Source organism: Ruditapes philippinarum, unplaced genomic scaffold (genome assembly GCF_026571515.1).
Source record: "Ruditapes philippinarum isolate M1 unplaced genomic scaffold, ASM2657151v2 ctg15913_1_1_1_1, whole genome shotgun sequence".
NCBI classification, from domain to species: domain Eukaryota; kingdom Metazoa; phylum Mollusca; class Bivalvia; order Venerida; family Veneridae; genus Ruditapes; species Ruditapes philippinarum.
Window position 1 is genome coordinate 134 of NW_026854102.1, and position 19,301 is coordinate 19,434.

At 31.5% G+C, this 19,301-nt stretch overlaps 2 protein-coding genes across 2 annotated transcripts; one reads left to right on the forward strand and one right to left on the reverse strand.

Moving 5' to 3' along the window:
• Positions 1-471: 471 nt before the first annotated feature.
• On the reverse strand, positions 472-19,015 carry LOC132738950 (MAM and LDL-receptor class A domain-containing protein 1-like). Its single transcript, XM_060726577.1, has 14 exons — positions 18,674-19,015; positions 18,143-18,233; positions 16,748-16,891; positions 16,113-16,463; positions 14,069-14,209; positions 13,475-13,719; positions 13,128-13,212; positions 11,407-11,496; positions 10,895-11,038; positions 10,337-10,608; positions 9,883-9,973; positions 9,615-9,769; positions 8,804-8,989; positions 472-492 (listed from the first exon to the last, which is right to left on the reverse strand). The coding sequence occupies exons 1-14, from the start codon at positions 18,998-19,000 to the stop codon at positions 487-489; spliced, it is 2,328 nt and encodes a 775-aa protein (XP_060582560.1). The 5' UTR covers positions 19,001-19,015; the 3' UTR covers positions 472-486.
• Positions 2,058-6,720, forward strand: LOC132738951 (carbohydrate sulfotransferase 11-like). Its single transcript, XM_060726578.1, has 3 exons — positions 2,058-2,326; positions 2,496-2,631; positions 5,398-6,720. Exons 1-3 carry the CDS (start codon positions 2,310-2,312, stop codon positions 6,256-6,258), a joined length of 1,014 nt encoding a protein of 337 aa, XP_060582561.1. The 5' UTR covers positions 2,058-2,309; the 3' UTR covers positions 6,259-6,720.
• Positions 19,016-19,301: the final 286 nt, after the last annotated feature.

A 19,301-nucleotide genomic window follows, 5' to 3' on the forward strand; every position in this document is an offset into this window, starting at 1 on the left:
GGGGAAAACTGTGAGGTGTGTTTGAAATTTATGTTAATTAAAAAATTACTTAATCTTGAAAGTAACACATGCGTCAAACTAAGTCTATTAACGTTAAACAATATCAGTCACAATGACAGTCATATACTATTAGTTGTACGGATTTTCTTTCACTAATAAAACCTATCATTACACTGGTTAGCGAAAATGAACATGTTTATTTTAACAAATGTTTTATTTACCTTAAAAGTAGTTAATTAAGTCAAATACACATAACCAAACTAATCTCAAATCATTTTTAATCAGAGTAATAATAACAAATATAATGTAAACTTCATTTAATATTGCAGGTATTAATAACTTTTTCTTTAAATCTGCCTTCCATTTTACGTATATATCTATATCAGACAGTAAAACAAGAGCTTAAATTTTTTTAGTTACCTTAGACTAAAATCGGTTCTTTATAAAACGCACCCCATGACTTTTAGTCCACAATTTTGATCAATGCTAGATCTGCAAATGCAAAAATAATTGAATTCAATAATGACATAAAATGAATTAACTCTTATGTACATATATGTCAATAAAAAACATTTATGTGGTTATCAATATTTCAAAGCAACAAATGATACAAACTATTTTGAAAACAAATAAACCAGTGAGGAAATGGTCAGTGTAAGAAACTGGAAACACTTTACTGGTGCACGGTATGTTAAAAAAATCCCTTGATCTATGAAGAAGTTATAGACCGGACACAAAAATACCCTATAATTGACTATGTTAATCTTTGACCTCTAGATGTGACATTGACGTTGTAGGTAGAGGTGCTGGTGTTGCGCATGACACATTCTTATTAGTGACATTTTTTGCCAAGTTTTTTCAAAAATCATTGATCTTGAAAAAAGTTAGGGCGACAAAATACCCTATAAAAGACTAATGTTAAACTTTGACCTCCCCAAATTGACCTTGACCATGGACACATCGTCTTATTATAACAAACATTTGTGCCAAGTTATTTGATAAATTACAAAGTTTTGCCGTACACAAGAGTGTGACAGACGGACAGTCGGGGGGAGGAAGGGAGCCTTTTTCTATATCTCCCTTTTTCTTCGAAAACTTCGAAAAGGCGGGGGACAAACATCAAATGGAGATTATTCTAGAATTACAGGAGCTAGAGTTATAAATCTTATCGCACCTGATATAGGTTTGGTAAAAAAACATATTTCTGAAGTCTTAATTCATTTAGGAAAATAAGGGGATGAGGATTCTGAAATATTGATGCTAGATATGTGAAGTTTGTCATGATATTGTATAACGTTAGAAGTAAGTTCGTTCATAAAAAAAGAAGTGTAAGGAATCAATATCAAGTTTAAAAACAAAATCCAAGTTCAAGGGGAAATAATTCTGAAAATATTCATGTTGATTTATGAATCTTGTCACACATGATAAAAATATATTTGAAGTTAGAAATAGATACCTTAAGAAATAAAGAAGTAAGTAAACAATAACATTTTACTTTGGAACTTTATTCATTAAAAAGATGAAATTCACATATTAAGGTATGTCCCAAAATAAAATCATTGTAGAAGCCAATGATTATCTTGTAATATAAAGTATATTTACACAGAATTGTTAAGTTTCACAATTCAGTTGTTATAAAAATGAATGTATCTTATGAAAATATACATCTACAGAAATTTGATCCTACAACGTTAGGGCCATTAGGTAAAAATGCAGAGGACCAATTAATGATGAAAAAACTCTCAACTCAGTGGACATGTAAATGTGAGATATACACTAAATAGTGATTTAAATGAGAAAAAAAACTCAGCTTTCTTGAATAAGGAAAAGCATTACCTTTAAACAAGTATATGTATAGCCGATTCATTGTTTTAATTGACTCAGGCCTTATTAAAGTTTATTATTTTAACATATTTTATAATTATAGACTCCTGCATATTTGAATCCAATACTTTTTCCTTCATATTAAGTCTCATAAAAATGATTTCTTTACAAAAGGTATCAATGTACATTATACATCAAATATGTACATATACATTTAGACCGTTCTGGAAGAGTTGAATTTTATATTTGTATAATTTGTATGTTTATCTCAACACTTTCAACGTACATCAGCTTAAGACGTTGACTGTTATATATACATTGTATATATTGATGAAAGTTTCTGCTAAGTTTAAATATAGTGACGATATAATGAAACAGACTAGAAATGTTGATTCAGTACAGTTGATTATTGAATTATTGATTTTTATAATTGCAAAGTTTAGATTTCTTGTAACGTTTGTTTGATTTAAATTCTGTTGAATGCTATGGATCTATCAAAACGGTTCGTATATTTTTATCTATATAAACATAACTAATAAAAAAGACAATAATTATTAAAAGAAAGGAGCAATTTCAAAAATTAAATGTAAGACAGACCCTTTTTGTTGCATACTTGTTGTGTTGTATATATGATTGACAGGCTAATTAATTGTTGTTTTTTTTAATTTTAGCTTTAAAATACCATATGCAGGACCTATACTATATCCGATTAGGCGAAAACGACTTTGGACTATTTTTCTAAGTATTTCTTTCGTGGTCGTAATATTAAATGCAGCTCTGCTGGTCATATTCAATGGAGAGCTTTTGGTAAATATGCTTTCTATATACGTTTTCGAAAACGACTTTTGACAAAATATTATAAATGACGTTTAAACATTTTAGCAATGAATCAAACAGTTGATTTGTTTGTTGATTATAGAAAGGCGAGTTCTTCAATGTCTTGACAAAATAGAAAAAATAACAAAGTTTTAATTATCAATAATGAGTTAATATCAATTGCCAGTTTTCTAAATTAACAAAAGAACTTAATAAGAATAAATGAAGAATAATTTTCTCTCTGATCCACACGTTAGATAAAATTTGTAAAAAAAAACAATATACAATAAAATATGAATATTTTGAATATTTCATCGTGCCAAAATGTTTAAATTGTAAAACACAATTGCATACTTCCATATTGTTTCAGGGTTAGGGTTAGCCCTAACCATAATTAACTGTGTTTCTTTTTAATTTCATGGCTTAATACATAAAATATATTTGGCACTATTTTGTAAAATAAAATGCCACAAAGGAAGGAAATAAATAAAAAAAGTATTTATACAAAACAATATACCAATATAATAATTAATATTTAGTGGAGACCTCTCGAAATTTATTACTAGCATGCTTTAAATCATGGGTATTAAAATGGAAGGTTATAAAAAGTTCGTGTCCGTGCTACTCTGCACAACACCAGCACCATCACGACAACAACTAAATGAGAAAAACAGCAGAAATTAAAGGTTGATTCGTTAAAATTGAAGTTCATGTTATACGGACACTATGAACTTCAAATGTCAATACATTCTACTGAGCAAGTTCGGCCGAAATGATGTAAGCGATGTTGTTAAAGATGATGATATAAAACAGTAAAATTGTTGATAAATATCTGCCCTCCTTAACCATGTTTACTTTGCGGTGAAATCATTGCACTTCCGAACGGAGGTTTTTATTACACAATGTATTCATAAGTTTTGATGTTTCATTATTCGGCATTTCTGTTAGAAAGTCTCAACTATTTAATTTTATATCAATTTCATTTTCGAGGAGATAATGTAATAGGCGATAGTTTATGCCGAGTACTCGAATACCAATTTTATTATGTGATGATTAGACGTAACATAATGATAAATGTTTTACTTTAAATGATTGATGGTTGGTCTTAATTATCAGTTCTGACTGAGACCAATACTGGAACATTTGCTTCCGTGGATTTTTTTTTAGTTTAGTTAGTTTATACAAATGTATTTTAGTTACATCGCGTTGTAAGCTATAAGCTTATTGAAACACTATCAAATCTGTTTCTTGAACCAACCAATACTAAGCAATAAATGTCTAAGCAATACTTTTTCTAGCTCAAGAAAACAACGGATTGCCCCTGGCAGGTTTTTGAACCCACGCGGTCAGCAATCCTTAGATTACAAGTCGGACGCGATATCAACTAGGCCACGCCGCCATACTATTCATGTAAGGATGTATTCAAGCTAGCTCAGGGAACGTCGTTGGTTCCACTCAGGTGCCGTTCATGCCTGGTATAATACGCTGAGGGACATCTGCTGTCTTTCTAAACAGTTAAGATTGAAAGTCGTCTTATCATAAGTACTGTGTTTTTGTGACGTAATCCCCCTCCCATCCCACTATTGTCAGGCTTTTTTGAGGATTTGGGACTTTTTGTTTGCCTCAGTACAAAACGTACCAAAAATTTTAATTCTTTGAGCTTTCAACATTGTGAAAGCAATGTAAAAATATTACTTTATACCTTTCTTCTATTTCTTTAAAAAGGATGATTAAGTTTGATAGAATAAAAGTTATTTAAACAGGATTGAAATCCGAAATCTACGTTTTTACAGTCGTCCATTTCTATAAATATTAATGCAAAACGTTAATTTACTTCACAATTGTTGAAACAACATTGATTCAAGTTTGATTGTGTAGGAAGCGATAATTACGGTTATAGACAAACTTACGTATACGTTTCTGGAATTATCCAAAGCCATGATTATAACGTTAATATATTAAACCTGTTCTTCAAGTGAAGTATTTTGATTTCTCACTAAATTTAACATGGCTTAGCATAAGAGAGAAAAAAGAATAATGACATCGCTCGTAATTTTGCTTCGTATTCACAGTAATGGTACATGTTTGATATAACATTACGTTGCCGAAAAGAGTACGAATGCTTCATTGATCAGAATTATTATGTTAAACCAATCCCCTGTCACGTACATGGTATGGCTTAAATGACTACTTAAAGAGCGGTATTACCCTTATATTATTTGATAGTAAATCAAAACTTATATATTGCCATTGTAGAATATCAAGCAATAGTCTATCATGATCGTAAACGTTCAAACGTCAATGTATATGTCGATAAAACATTTTCAGCGATAGTTTGACTCTATATACTATATAAATTACAGAAGTGCTTTACTGACGCAAATATGTTCCCGCAATAGAATACATCGCCAATCGCTCAAATTTTGTAATCCTTAGGAACATTTTATTTCGCTAGCGACAATCACAACGACCTGAGTTTGTGCAGGTTTTTATATAATTGTATTTGTTACTATCAAAATTCTCTGAATATATGCTATTTACCAATTATTGTAGCATCAGATAAGTACTGAGTGTAAAAGATTTTTATTGTTTTAATATTTATATACGATAACAACAGAATGTATGTCAGTGCATTACTGGAATTGTCAACTACCTCAATTTTGTTCATTATACACTATTGTTATTTTATTTTCTTGGCTCGGGCATTTCTTGAAAGACTAATATTCATTTTAAACTGTATATTGATTTTGTTTTCAGAGAGGGAACTCAGAGGGTCAAGTTTTACATATGGCTACTCGCATGAAAGTACTTTATCAAAGGTGTATAGGAATCAAACAAGACGACGTTAAAGAGAATCGCAAATCATTGTTTAAAAATATAATTGTCAACGACAAGTACAAAATAATGTTCTGCTATGTCCCAAAGGTGGCATGTACTAATTTCTTACGTTTATTGATTTGGTTAAATAACACAAATAACGTCTTTAATACGGAGCTGATAAAAACACCCAACGTTCACATCTTAAAAAAGAGTCTGCCTAGTTTAGGTATGTTTGAACCTCAAGAAATAAAACATCGTTTAAAGCATTATAGAAAAGTTATTTTCGTTCGCGACCCATTAGTTCGTCTTATTTCAGCTTTTAGAAATAAGTTTATTGAAACAAAAAATACATATTTCATGTCACGATACGGAAAAGCAATAATACAGAGAGCTAAAAATGGCTCTCTTAAAGATATTCCAGAAATAGGTACAATAACATTTTCTGAGTTTTTAATATACTTGGCAGATAAAACAACTATCAGGCAAGGATATGAAGATCATTGGAAACCATTCAAAGATATTTGTCACCCGTGCTACATAAAATATGATTTCATTGGAAAATATGAATCAATCGAAGAGGATGTCGGATATCTTTTAAAAATGCTAAATGTTCAGAACAGATTCAAATTTCCTGAACGAGAAAAGCATTATAACCATACAGAATCGGCACATATGATTTCTTCCTTTTTCAAAGACGTTGATCCAGATATATTCAGCAAACTTATCAAAGTATACGCGGACGATTATGCTTTATTTAATTACAGCATCCCGTCCTTCTCCGTTATCACTAGTACCTAGTATTTTTACGTATATGTCATTTTATCATCTGATACAATTGATTGAAAATTGATGCAATGGATGTATCGACCGTTTCCTTTCCATGTATTACTTGTAGATGAGTGCTTTTCTTTAATCACTATGGAATTAAGTAGATATTATCATTTTGTCAAATAATGTAAATGCCGGTGCAACTTTACGTTTTCCGGATAAGTTTCTGACATGAAAATGACTAAAATTAAAAATGAGTCACGCGAAATATGTTATTACAATGTGATGTTAAATACATTCTTGTGAACAAGTAATTCATTAGTTGAAAATAAATTTTGTTTATCGTATTACTGCAGATTATAGCGGGTTGCCTGAAGCTAGTAAGTGTTTAAAATAAGTTCATTTTTTAAAATTTAAATCCATTTACAAATGCAAATGTCTATTTATACAAGTTTATTTTATACTTAAAGATTAAACAGCAATGGAGGTTTTGACTTTTGTCTGTTATTATTTATTAAAACATTGATTATTATTTATATAAAGAATACTTTACCTATGTTTACTAACCTGATATAAACTAGCATTAGAAAGTAAAAGTATCAAACATTACCGATGCTCGACCAGGGAAATAAAACTTTTTCAGCATCCACATTTTTGCTAAATACTAGCTTCAATGGATTAAAATTTTATGTTTTATTTTCCTAGAGATCACACAGCTATGAACGGTGGCACAAAGGTGACATGTGTGTGTGTTTTTATTTATCTCGTGGTCACGAGATAGTATGTCGTGGCCACGAGTTACTAAGTCGTGGCCACAAGATAGCTAAGTCGTAACAACGAGATAATTAACCAATCAGAATACACTATTTATAATATGATTTTTTTAAACTAAACAACTTACTTTTACATTTATCTTTGAAAATACTGAAAATATACACTTTGAACTTGTCTTTAGGATCATATTAGAAAGTCACCTTCCAAGGCCAATCAGACATTGATTTTGACTATAGCCCTTTGTTGGGACAATTTTGTGATCAAATTGGTCAGTTGGTACGTACTACGGCGTGTTAACCTTGTTTATACGATAACATGAGAAGGAATAAGTCCTAGTTTATTTTATTTAGAAGGGACATTGCCAATGGACACTAGATAGCCTATAAGGTATCCTTGTCTGAAATAATTATGAAACTTTTAGGTCATAGTACTCATACTCTGAAAGAACGTTGTATAATCATAAACAATCTGAGTGTAGACACACATTATCTTGGTTTTGAACATATTCAAGTGGCAAATTTAAGCATATCCGAGTACTATGACACTTGTTTAATATTCATACGAGACTGTACTTAATCTTAAACATAGCCTTCAATTTATTTCGGTATATACATATAATAATGATAAAACAACATTAATAATAATAACTACTTGGATTTATGACAATGTTATGTAACCTTTTACAGCATCATCCAATGTAATCTGCAGTAGATCTTAGAGGCCTATTATTACAAATCGTGAGGTGTCAAGAGAAGACCATTAATCTATTATTACACCTATGGTCATTTGAAAAATGTGGTGATTATGAATCATTCACAGTTTGTAAAAAGTTCCTTAAATGCGTTTAAGGTTTTATTTCTATAACGTAAGATTTTTATTTCTATATGTTCTATGTTATCTTTTTATAAAATGTTACCATGGTAACCATGAAAACTGATAAAAATTTCAATATTTGCTAACATCACACTTTCTATTATATGTATTTCAGAGACAACAAGTCAGTCAACAACACAACAAATACAAAAAATTGGAAAATAAATTATCAGAAATAGGCGCAATTTTAGAGATGTAAATTTTAGCTGAATTTATTTATACCCCACCCGTTTAAAATCATAATACGTCCATAGGAGAAGTGTCCATAAACATTAAAATTGTCATAAATGATTAGAGTTGAAGTTGTATTTTTGCACAAAAGTATAATATGGAAATAAAAATTGAAATGTGTTGTCATGGAAATAAAACTTTATATCAAATTTAATTTTTAGGTCATTTTTAATACATTTTCCATGATATTCTTTCAAATATTTTATATTTCTCCCATAAAAGTGATCAAAAACTAATTTATTTACAGTAAACATGTGTTTTCTATCATATTTATATGTAAAGAAAAAAGTGACTTAGAAATTCTTTTAAAAAATTGCCAAATAATGATAATTAATGTTTTTGCGAATTTTGGCGGCCATCTTGGACGCCATCTTGGATTTCTTGATTATCCGACCATTTGGGTTAAAATGAAATATCGTTTCGTATTCTACGAACCCTTGTGAACATTTTGGTATATAAAACTTACTGTTCCTAGACATAGACTGGTAGGGTCCTACTAACCGGTCCTCGTTTCCTACACTACATGCCATTTTCTATCTACTCTGAACATGCTTGATTCTATAATGTACAGCCCAATTTTAGATTTATTTAATTTAATTTGCTTTATCTTTATACCTCTACAAATAAGGATAAAACATCAAAATATATAGCAGACCAAGCTCATTATACAAAGCATACAATAATTAATTGTGCATACCTTGTATTGACCACTAGGGTTAGCAGTGACTGCTGCTTGTCTCCATGCATTACCCTGGTTTAGTGAACGTGTCCATATTAGGTTTCTCTTAGAGGGCTGTTGACTGTTAACAAGATATACATTCAGTGTGTTGACATCAACTCCAAACATATGTGTCCAAAACTTGACACACACAGGGGCAGAACTCTAAAAATATAACAGAAATATTATACTGATTAAAATCCAGTTATTAATGCTTATCTCTGGGAAAAGATATAAAATGACAAGCAACTTTTAACTAGATAAGCGGTCTTTGGCAGATGCACCCAATTGCCAATCAATCTATAAGCATAGTACTTTTACCATATATTTGACAAAAGATAATACAAAGCTTATCTTCCATTGCTTGTCCTAGCTTTTTTTAAGTACATGTAATAAAAGGCATACTTAAACACTGTCAATATTGATATGCCTGATGGCATGAAATTAGAAATTTTAATAAGGAGCTTAAAATGCAGTACAAATCTGCAGTTTCTTGTAATCACTCTTCCATCATCATTAACAAAACCTTATTTTAAAATTCATAATAAGACTTCTTTAGAAGAGTATGCAAATCTTATCAGATATGTCAATTTCACTATTCAAGCGATGACTAGTAATATATAATATATTCTATCCTTTAAACAACTTAGAATTTTATTTCACAAGGAAATCTTATTTATAAACTTTTTATCCTTGTTATGTGTATATATTATTAACCTGCGGTGTGTAGTTTGGTGTAGAAATTCTAGCAGTGTCATTTGGTTGCCTTGGTGCTGATGTTTCAATGTAGATATCCAGTTCGGGTTCCGGTAGTGTGATCAGAAGGTGGTCCTGTACTGGCTGAGCCAGTACCACCAGATTTCCAAGTCCAGTCAAAGTTGGGTGTGTCAGATTGGTCCTGTACGTAGTTGCAAATTGAGCTCTGCTCAAAGTCACAAGTCATAGCTGTGTTAGAAATTGAACATGTTGGTTAATGATAAATAAAAAAAATAATCACTTCAATAAAATGTTTTAACAGATATATGAAGTCATATACAAATCATATTAAAGTATCTTACCTGCTTGTTTGCAAGCTCCTAAAGACATTCTGATATCATCTAGAGCAATGTCACCACGGTAACTGATTCCTCGTAGAGCTTGGAATATAACCTGAAAAGCAGAGTCTATCATCTTTACAAACATAACATTTTTTTCCATTTTTAAAGGAATAACAATGTATTGAAAGAAATGAAAAAGCCTAAAAGCAATGTTCAATTTTCTTGGTTTTACTTCATTTTTCATAGTATATTTAGGCATGTCAGTTAATACATCAATTCACATTTGGTCAATTACTGATCAGCAATGAATAAAATAACTCTTGAAAGAACTTAACATCTATAAAACGACTTATTGTAGATGTTTCTTTTATTGTATCAAAAACTGAATACAATGTTAACCATACCTGAAAAAAAGTTGTTAATTAAAGAAAGGAACTGACATGCTTGCAAACTGTTTAACTGAAAGATAGTGTACCTTGTAGCTAGGTGAAGATGGTGCTATTGTAACTTCCCCAAGTATCCACTTGTTCCCTTGGTTACCAGTTTGTTTCCAAATATTGGTTCCAAGACCTTGTACAGTACTTGGTTTCAGGTAGACTAGAAGTGTATTGACATGGGTACCGTACATATGGTACCAGAAGCTAAGACAACGGGATTGAGTCTCGCGTATGACAGGGCTCTGAAGTATGGCGGTGTCATTTGGCTTGCGTGGTGCAGATGTTTCAATAAAGATATACCAACCATTGGCTGAAAATATTGATAGAATATTGACATGGAGAATAAAAAAATGTCATGTTTAATTTAGCAAATAACTTTTAGAAAAATTACAGCAAATACAAAAAAAAAATACAAGTCTGTTTCAATGTGAAAATCTCAAATATGTGTGACCATCAGAAGCATTAAAAACAACAAAAGATATGAAAATTGTGAACTCTGTCTGATTGAGTCCATTTGCATAGAGAAAAAATTTGGTTTCAAATATGAAATCTTTAAAAAATGGATTGGAATAGAGTTTATTTAACAATATGCTAACGTTTTCCAGTTGTGTGGTCATTTGTTGGCCCAGTAGATTTGGAACCTGTTGGTCCTTGTGTTCTTGTCCAGTCAAAGTTATCATCTGGAGATTGGGCCCACATACAAAATCCTTGCTCAAAGTTACAGTCATATTTTGTTAAAGCTGAAAATAACACAGATAATCTTTTGAAGCTCTAGAAAGAGTAAAAAAAACAAACATTTTCTTTTTCACTGTAATATAAATAATGAATGAAGATTTTGTATTGTTTCCAAACCAACAGGCTGAAACTTGGAAATTCTTTTCCAGTAGTGTACAAACCTTGCTAGCTTAAAAAACACCAATAATTCTATGTATGTGTCATTTCATGCATGATATATATATATAATGAACAATTAGGGAAACTGCTAAAACAGTTTTATAAACAAATAAATGAAGATCTTATATAATAAGTGTTACACATCTTTAAGTTTATCAATACTCATACAGTATATCATTAAAGCAGTATTAGAGTATAGTACAATACTACATACTTGGTGTTGAGCCAACAGTAACTGTGGTAACAGAACCTGGTGTTGTTGACACTGTTGTTTGTCCATTTGGATTAGCTGCTACTGGACTTACTGAAATAATGACATGTCCAGTATAATAGTAACACAGAATAGAATACCATACTATATGGGTACACATTTTATAAGTTTATATTAAACATACAATTACCATAAAGTTCATTTTAGCACATTTTTAAAGTTTAACAGAGTAACTCCTTTTGTTAAAAAGAAAAAAAACAAAAACAACAACAAAAGAAAAACAACAAAAACAGTGACAAAAACAAAACACTACAGTACTACATGTACATATAATTTTTTTTTTAAATTGGACTGAACTAGTGAAATCATTTTTAATAAACAGAAGAGACAAACCCTTTTGTTTGTTATTTACTATAAAAGAATTAGAAATATCATTAGATTAAAGTTGTTATATATTATATATATATATATATATATATATATATATATATATATACAGTGAAAGTTGAAAAAACCGGACGGCTTTCAGACTGAGGGTTTTGTCCGGTTTTCTCAGCGGTCCGGTATTCTCAATGTCCCCTTCAGCTATTCAGGATCCTATAAACCGAGCAATAACTTACAAAGGATGCTGAACGTATATTTGCATTTTCATGATCATGAGTAAGTATATTGCTTAATAAAGAAATGATAAAAATACTAAACAATATCTTTTAATTGTTTTTGTCCCATTATTGCATATAAATACAATAAAATTTTGGATATAAACGAACAGCAGTTACCTCATAACGATAAAGTCCGATTACACCCGCATATGTTTACATTTGGGTAATGGATAATGATTTAACGAACATAGTTTACTTTGTTTGTTTATAATAATGCCCCAATTGTAAATATTGCCTATACCATATTTGTCAGATAAAGATTTTTAAATTTAAATTTGTCACTTATAGACAGCTCTCGTCGATTTCTTTTAGGCCATGGAATAGACTTTAGCGCTGATAAATGTCGTTTCCGTTGCGTTGTCATTTTGGGAAATGAATATACAAAAAGAAATGCAGTATAATAATATTCTATTTTTCATTCATACTGATTTTAACTTATCAATTTCTCGTGCATTTGGGCATTTATATAAAACGGTAACATCTATACCTTACAATGAATCAAACTGTGAAAAGAGACATAATTAACTAATCAGATAATCATTGTTCCGTTACCGCTCAGTTAGCGTATTAGACACAACCAATTGATAAGTACACACCTTCGTCGTCCAGTATTGTCAGGGTAATTGTCTATATAATGGACTTTGTAGTCCCCTTTCAACCGTCCGATATTCGGTTTTTACAGATTCCGGTATTGTCAATGTTTAATACAATAGTTTAAAGAAGGGAAAATTGGGACTGAATTATTCGTCCGGTATTTAGAGAGTTCCGATTTTCTCAGCGTCCGGTTTTCTCAAATTTCACTGTATATATATATATATATATTGTTGTAAAAATTAATCTAAGAATGAAAAGAAATAATTCACAGTGTTTACTGTATAAGAACAGGATTCATTATACATGTATGTCTACCATGTTAACTGTGAGAATAAGAAATATATTGTATATTATTCTTTTCTTACTGAATAATAAATATCCATATTCCTTGTTAATTAATATAAAAACAAAAGGAAGTATAAGGATTTTATTCCTTGTTCATTAAAAGAAGTATAAATGCAGACATACTTGAACAAGAAGATCCTGTAAATGAGATATCATCTATTGCCAAATCACTAAGGTAGGAGCTTCCTCTAACACCTTCTATTACAACCTATAATGTCAAAAGAAATAATCAACATAAAGCTTCTTCCATAAATAGTAATCCAACATTTTGAAAGGCAAATTAAAAATGGCCAGTCAACATCATTCTAAATGTTCCAGTAAGTTCATTTTTTTTTTATAAAACAACATAAATCTTATTCCAGTAATGATTGCACATATTTTTCAACATAATGAGACCCCCTCCCACAAATGATGTACATATATTTAAATGCATTATTATCAAATATAAAAAAGCATTTCTATTTAAATACCCTGTACGGTTTGCTACTTTTAATTCCAATTTGACCATTTTGCCAGACTTTTACTTGACTGTCGCCGGTAAGCCTCCACAATGTCTGGTTTGTCAGATATACTGACAGCTGACCAATACCAGAACCATACATGTGGTACCAGAAGTTCATACAACTACCAGTTGTTGGATTAAACTGCTGGGTTGTAACACGTGCTGTATCTCCCTTTACTCGAGGAGCACTTGCCTCGATAAATATATACTTCCCTAAAAGGATATACAATTAATAATAATAATCATACCTTTCAACAATTTTTTTTTTTCAGAAATGTGAAAAAAATCTTTGTTGACAGCAAGTCTCTTAAGTAGGTAATGGAATTAATAATAAAGGACTATAAAATGATAGCTTTACAATTTATTTACATACATTTACACTTGTTGGTGGTATCTGTAGAACAAGTATGACTTCATGTTTACAAACATTACCGATTCAACCATATTGAATAAAGTTCTTGCAATTAATAACTCTATATTCCTTTTATATACTATGACTCATTGATAACGGAACAGAAATGCTAATTTACACATACCAATGCATAAAACATGACACACCTACCTGTGTTATCATTGTGGGTGTGATCATTCTGTGGTCCTGTATATTTGCTTGACGTCCCTCCATTTCCTATCAGCCAATCAAAATCATCTGTTCTTAGATTGGTCCATGTACACATAGTGCCATCGTCAAAGTTACAATTACCTATGAAAAAAACAACAACAATTACCTATGAAAAAAACAACAACAATTACCTATGAAAAAAACAACAACAAAGTTTTTAAAAAAAAAAAATCTTCATTTCAAAATCATATCATTGATAAAGAAAAAGATAAGAATTTACTTGGGAAATTTAGTAATAGATTTTTGTCATCAAGTATTTAGCCTATCTCTGAACCTAATGTTAGAGAACAAAAAGTCTAAATGTAATAAAAAAGAAAAAAAAAGAAAATGTATACCAAGTAATCAGATATATAACAAGAATTTGTAACAGAGTTACCAACGTCCCCCGCCCCGGGAGTTTTATATGAAGCATAAAATTGTGCTATTTCAAAAGATTGAGGTATGGATCTTAGGACATTCAGTCCAAAATTATGATCAATGCAAGATCTGCAAATGTAACAATAAATTTGTTAAAAAAATAAAATGAAACACAGAATTTAAAAATCTATCATGTTAAGCTTTGACCTCTAAGTGTGAACTTGACCTTGGAGGTAGGGGAGCAGGTGTTGTGCATGACATAACGTCTTATTATTGTGACTATTTGTGCCAAGTTATTTCAAAATCCCTTGAACTATGAAGAAGTTCTAGATTCAACACAAAATATACCCTATAACAGACTATGTTAATTTTTTACCTCTAAGTGTGACCTTGACCTTGGAGGTAGGGATGCAGGTGTTGCGCATGACACATCCTCTTATTATAGTGACTATTTGTGCGAAGTATTTTCACAATCCTTTGATCTATGAAAAAATTATAGACCTGACACAAAATATACCCTGTAACAGACTATGTAAGTATTTGACCTCCAAGTGTGACCTTGACCTTGGAGGTAGGTGACCGTTTTTTGCGCATGACACATCATCTGATTATTGTTAACAATTATGGCAAGTATTTACAAAAGTCCTTCATAGATAAGAAAGTTATGGACTGGACACGACATATACCCTCAAATAGACAATGTTGACCTTGAATGAACAAGTACGACCTTGACCCTGAAGGTACGGGTCTGGTTGTTGCGCATGACACATCGTCTTATTATAATAAACATTTGTGCCAAGTTATCTCAAATTCCTTTGATAAATGACAAAGTTATGGACCGGACACGAAATATACCCTGTAACAGACTATGTTAATATTTGACCTCCAAGTGTGACCTTGACGTTGAAGGTAGGCAGCTGGTTTTTGCGCATGACACATCGTCTGATTATTATGAACAATTATGGCAAGTATTTACAAAAACCCTTCATAGATAAGAAAGTTATGGACCGGACACGAAATATACCCTGTAACAGACTATGTTAATATTTGACCTCCAAGTGTGACCTTGACCTTGAAGGTAGGTGACTGCTTTTTCCGCATGACACATCGTCTGATAATTGTGAACAATTATGGAAAGTATTTACAAAATCCCTTCATAGATAAGAAAGTTATGGACCGGACATGAAATATACCCTGTAACAGACTATGTTAATATTTGACCTCCAAGTGTGACCTTGACCTTGAAGGTAGGTGACTGGTTTTTGCGCATGACACATCGTCTGATTATTGTGAACAATTATGGCAAGTTTTTACAAAATCCCTTCATAGATAAGAAAGTTATGGACCGGACACGACATATACCCTCAAATAGGCAATTTTGACCTTGAATGAGCAAGTGTGACCTTGACCCTGGAGGTAGGGGTCTGGTTGTTGCGCATGACAAATCGTCTTATTATAATAAACATTTGTGCCAAGTTATTTCAAATTCCTTTCATAAATGACAAAGTTATGGACCGGACACGAAAGTGTGATGGACGGACGGACAGACGGACGGACGGACAGACGGACGGACGGAGCCTATTTCTATATCCCCCATTTTTCTTCGAAAAGGCGGGGGACAATTATATTTGACCTGGTAATGTACATCCTCCACTTATTATAGAAATATCATCAATTGCCATATCACTCTGGTAACCAGTGCCTACAATGCCCTCAAACATTAATGTATAGTTAGAACTTTGTGGAATTGTAACTTGTGCCAGTTGCCAGGCAATTCCCTGGTTTCCAGTTTTGGTCCAGATTCGTTGTGGTCTTGTTCCCTGTCTAAGAATTACATTTAGTGTTCCCATACTTGCACCATTCATATTGTACCAGAAGTTTAGACAGCCTCCTCTAGATAAAGAGTAACTAGGGGAGAGAAGTTGTGCTGCGTCTCCTCTACGACGAGGTGAACTTGCTTCAATATACATGTAATGACCTGAAGAAAAAAAATATACACAATTTAGCTTATTTATGAACATTAAAATTGGCACAGCTTATTACGATAATAGATAAAACGGAAACCTTAAAAGTTTGAAATGGTAAAATTAAAAATGTTGCAGTTTGGTTTAATTGTTCAAATAAAATCAATAACAAATAGCATATAATTTTCCCTTTTATGATCTGTTTCTTGTAAAACTACAGTATTGTTTATGCTGCATGTATGGCACTATTCACCATGAAATACAAATATGAAGTAATATAAGGAAATATAAGTTTTACCTCTATTGGTACCATATGTATGGTCATTGCGAGGTCCTGTTCCAGAAGACGAGGTGCCCCCGACAGATCTTGACCAATCAAATACATCAGTCTTAACCTGAGTGTAACCACATAGACCAAGCTCAAAGTCACACTTAGCTCCAGCTGAAATAAGAACAAATCACTTAAATACCTTTGCCTTATACCCAGTGAATGTATTGTATGTCCAGTGTAACAAAGTCAAAGCAATTAGTGACAAATCTTTACATAACTCAGCCCATATAAACAGTGTACATATGAAGGTATAATATATACGAGGGGTTATCCAAAAATTCGTGGACTTTCTTTGTTGCGTAAAATATATTTGAGATATTAATTTGAAATTCTTACACTGCTTAGAAGCATTAATAACAAATAAACACAGAAAAATTCATGTGAGTAGCTTTTTACATTACAACAATATTTAATTTTACATAAACACATGTCGGCGACAGCGGCGCACTCCAAAAAATTATTGACGTCAACGTCATAATATTAACGTACAACTTGTGATTCAACGTTACGCAGTCAATGACGGTTATTGCTTCCGAAAGTTATGTCCATCACTAAATTTCTTATGCCACTTTAACACTTATGATCGTGAAATTTTAATATTTTTCGCTGTTAGTCTGCTGATTTTTATCAAATGTTTTTGTAGATGTCATTCCCGAATTACAACAAAAATTTATTTTCTAATTACCCCGTGCCCTTCATTTTCCCGTTGTAAACAATAAAGGCGTCTGATGTTTCTAGCGATATCAACAAAAATAAACGGAAATGACCTCCATTATTTTAAGGAATCACTTAAATGACATCATAGAAGAAACATGTGATGTTCAGCGGGTTTTTTACGTTTAATATTTAGTTTTTTAGCAAGAAATATACGATGACTTACTGCGTTTTTCTACCGTGCGCCGGGTCACGTGTATGTGCTTATTTAAAAGCAACATAAAATCATTATTTATTGACACAATTGACTGTTCCTTTCAAAATGTGTTGATAATATTCTACAATGTATGCTGATAAAATTTCATTACAATACACGCTGACGTTCAAAAGATATTTAAAAAGTCCACGAATTTTTGGATTACCCCTCGTATACTGTAGTTTATTTTTATAAAGACAAAGATAGACACAGAATGTTTTTTTCTTTTTTTTTATTGAGTCCTTGATGTATTCTTGAGGACTCAAACACTTAGTGAAACTATGTGAAATGTAAATGAAGTTAAATGAAAATAATATCCACACAGAACAACCTTCAAATCATCTTAAATTATTCTTATGGATGTTGCAACCTATTACTAGACAAACAGGGAAATGGGTAAGCATGGAAGGAACATTAATAAACTACCTGTATATATACAAATGTATACTTACGTGCTTGTTGACATGGTTGAGTGGAGAATGAAATGTCATCAATGGCTATATCACCACGGTAACTTGTCCCTCTTACTCCCTCAAACACTATCTGTAATTATAAAATTTTCTTTGTATGATTCCATATTCTTTTCTTTATTAATGATAAGTTCAAAATAGAAAAGTAAGCAGATGGTGGCTGTGGTTTTTTCTCATTTAATTGGGAAGAGGGCTTAGCTTCTTGATTTTGGGAAGATTTATTGCTAAAATTGCTAGTTTGGGAAGCAAAGTGAATTGATTAATTTCAAACCTTTGGGAAAACTGTATTAAGAAAATTTCTTTTGGGAAGAAGCCTTTAACAGGCCTCTATTACATAAGGTGAAAAATCACTTGTTGGTCATATGCTCCATTTTCTTCCTATCATTTACATGTTGTTGTTTTTTATCTGTACAAATGTAATTGTAACTTTATATGTCATGATAATTTCTATATCTATTATTAAAGCTTCTTAATAAAAATACTAACTTAATACTAACTTAATTCCCACTTTACCTGGAAGGAAGCTCCTTGTGTGCTTGTTATATCAACAGTTTGGAAATGCCACTGATTGTTGATAGTTCCAGTATGGCTCCAGACTGGAGTTCCAATCTGTCTCCCAAATTTGGCATATACATTTAGTGTGTTGACATCGGGTCCATACATGTGGTACCAGAATCTCAGGCATTGAGCGTTGGCACGTGGAGGAATTAATGGACTGTTAAGTCTAGCAGTATCATTAAGTCGTCTTGGACTTGATGTCTCAATGAAAGCATAATGACCTTGAGCTGAAGTAGAAAAAAGATGGTGAAAAATTTCAACACTTACATTGATTTCAATCATTTAAATTATATAAATAATTCAAATTTAATAATTAACTAAACATTCATTCTAAAGCTTACTAATGCTGATGAACACTCACTTAGTATGTAAAACTTTAATGCATAAAGATACACATTATAGTTTTGATTTTATCTGTCATTATAGTCAACTAACTTGCAATCTGGATGAAAGGCTCATTTCCCCTTTAGCCAGGAAAATGCCCAGGAGTTTTCTGGCAGATTGCTGCTATAAACAATTATCAATTAAAAGAAAATACTGGCACCGACCCCTTAATTTAAATTTCAGGACAAAATTATGATAA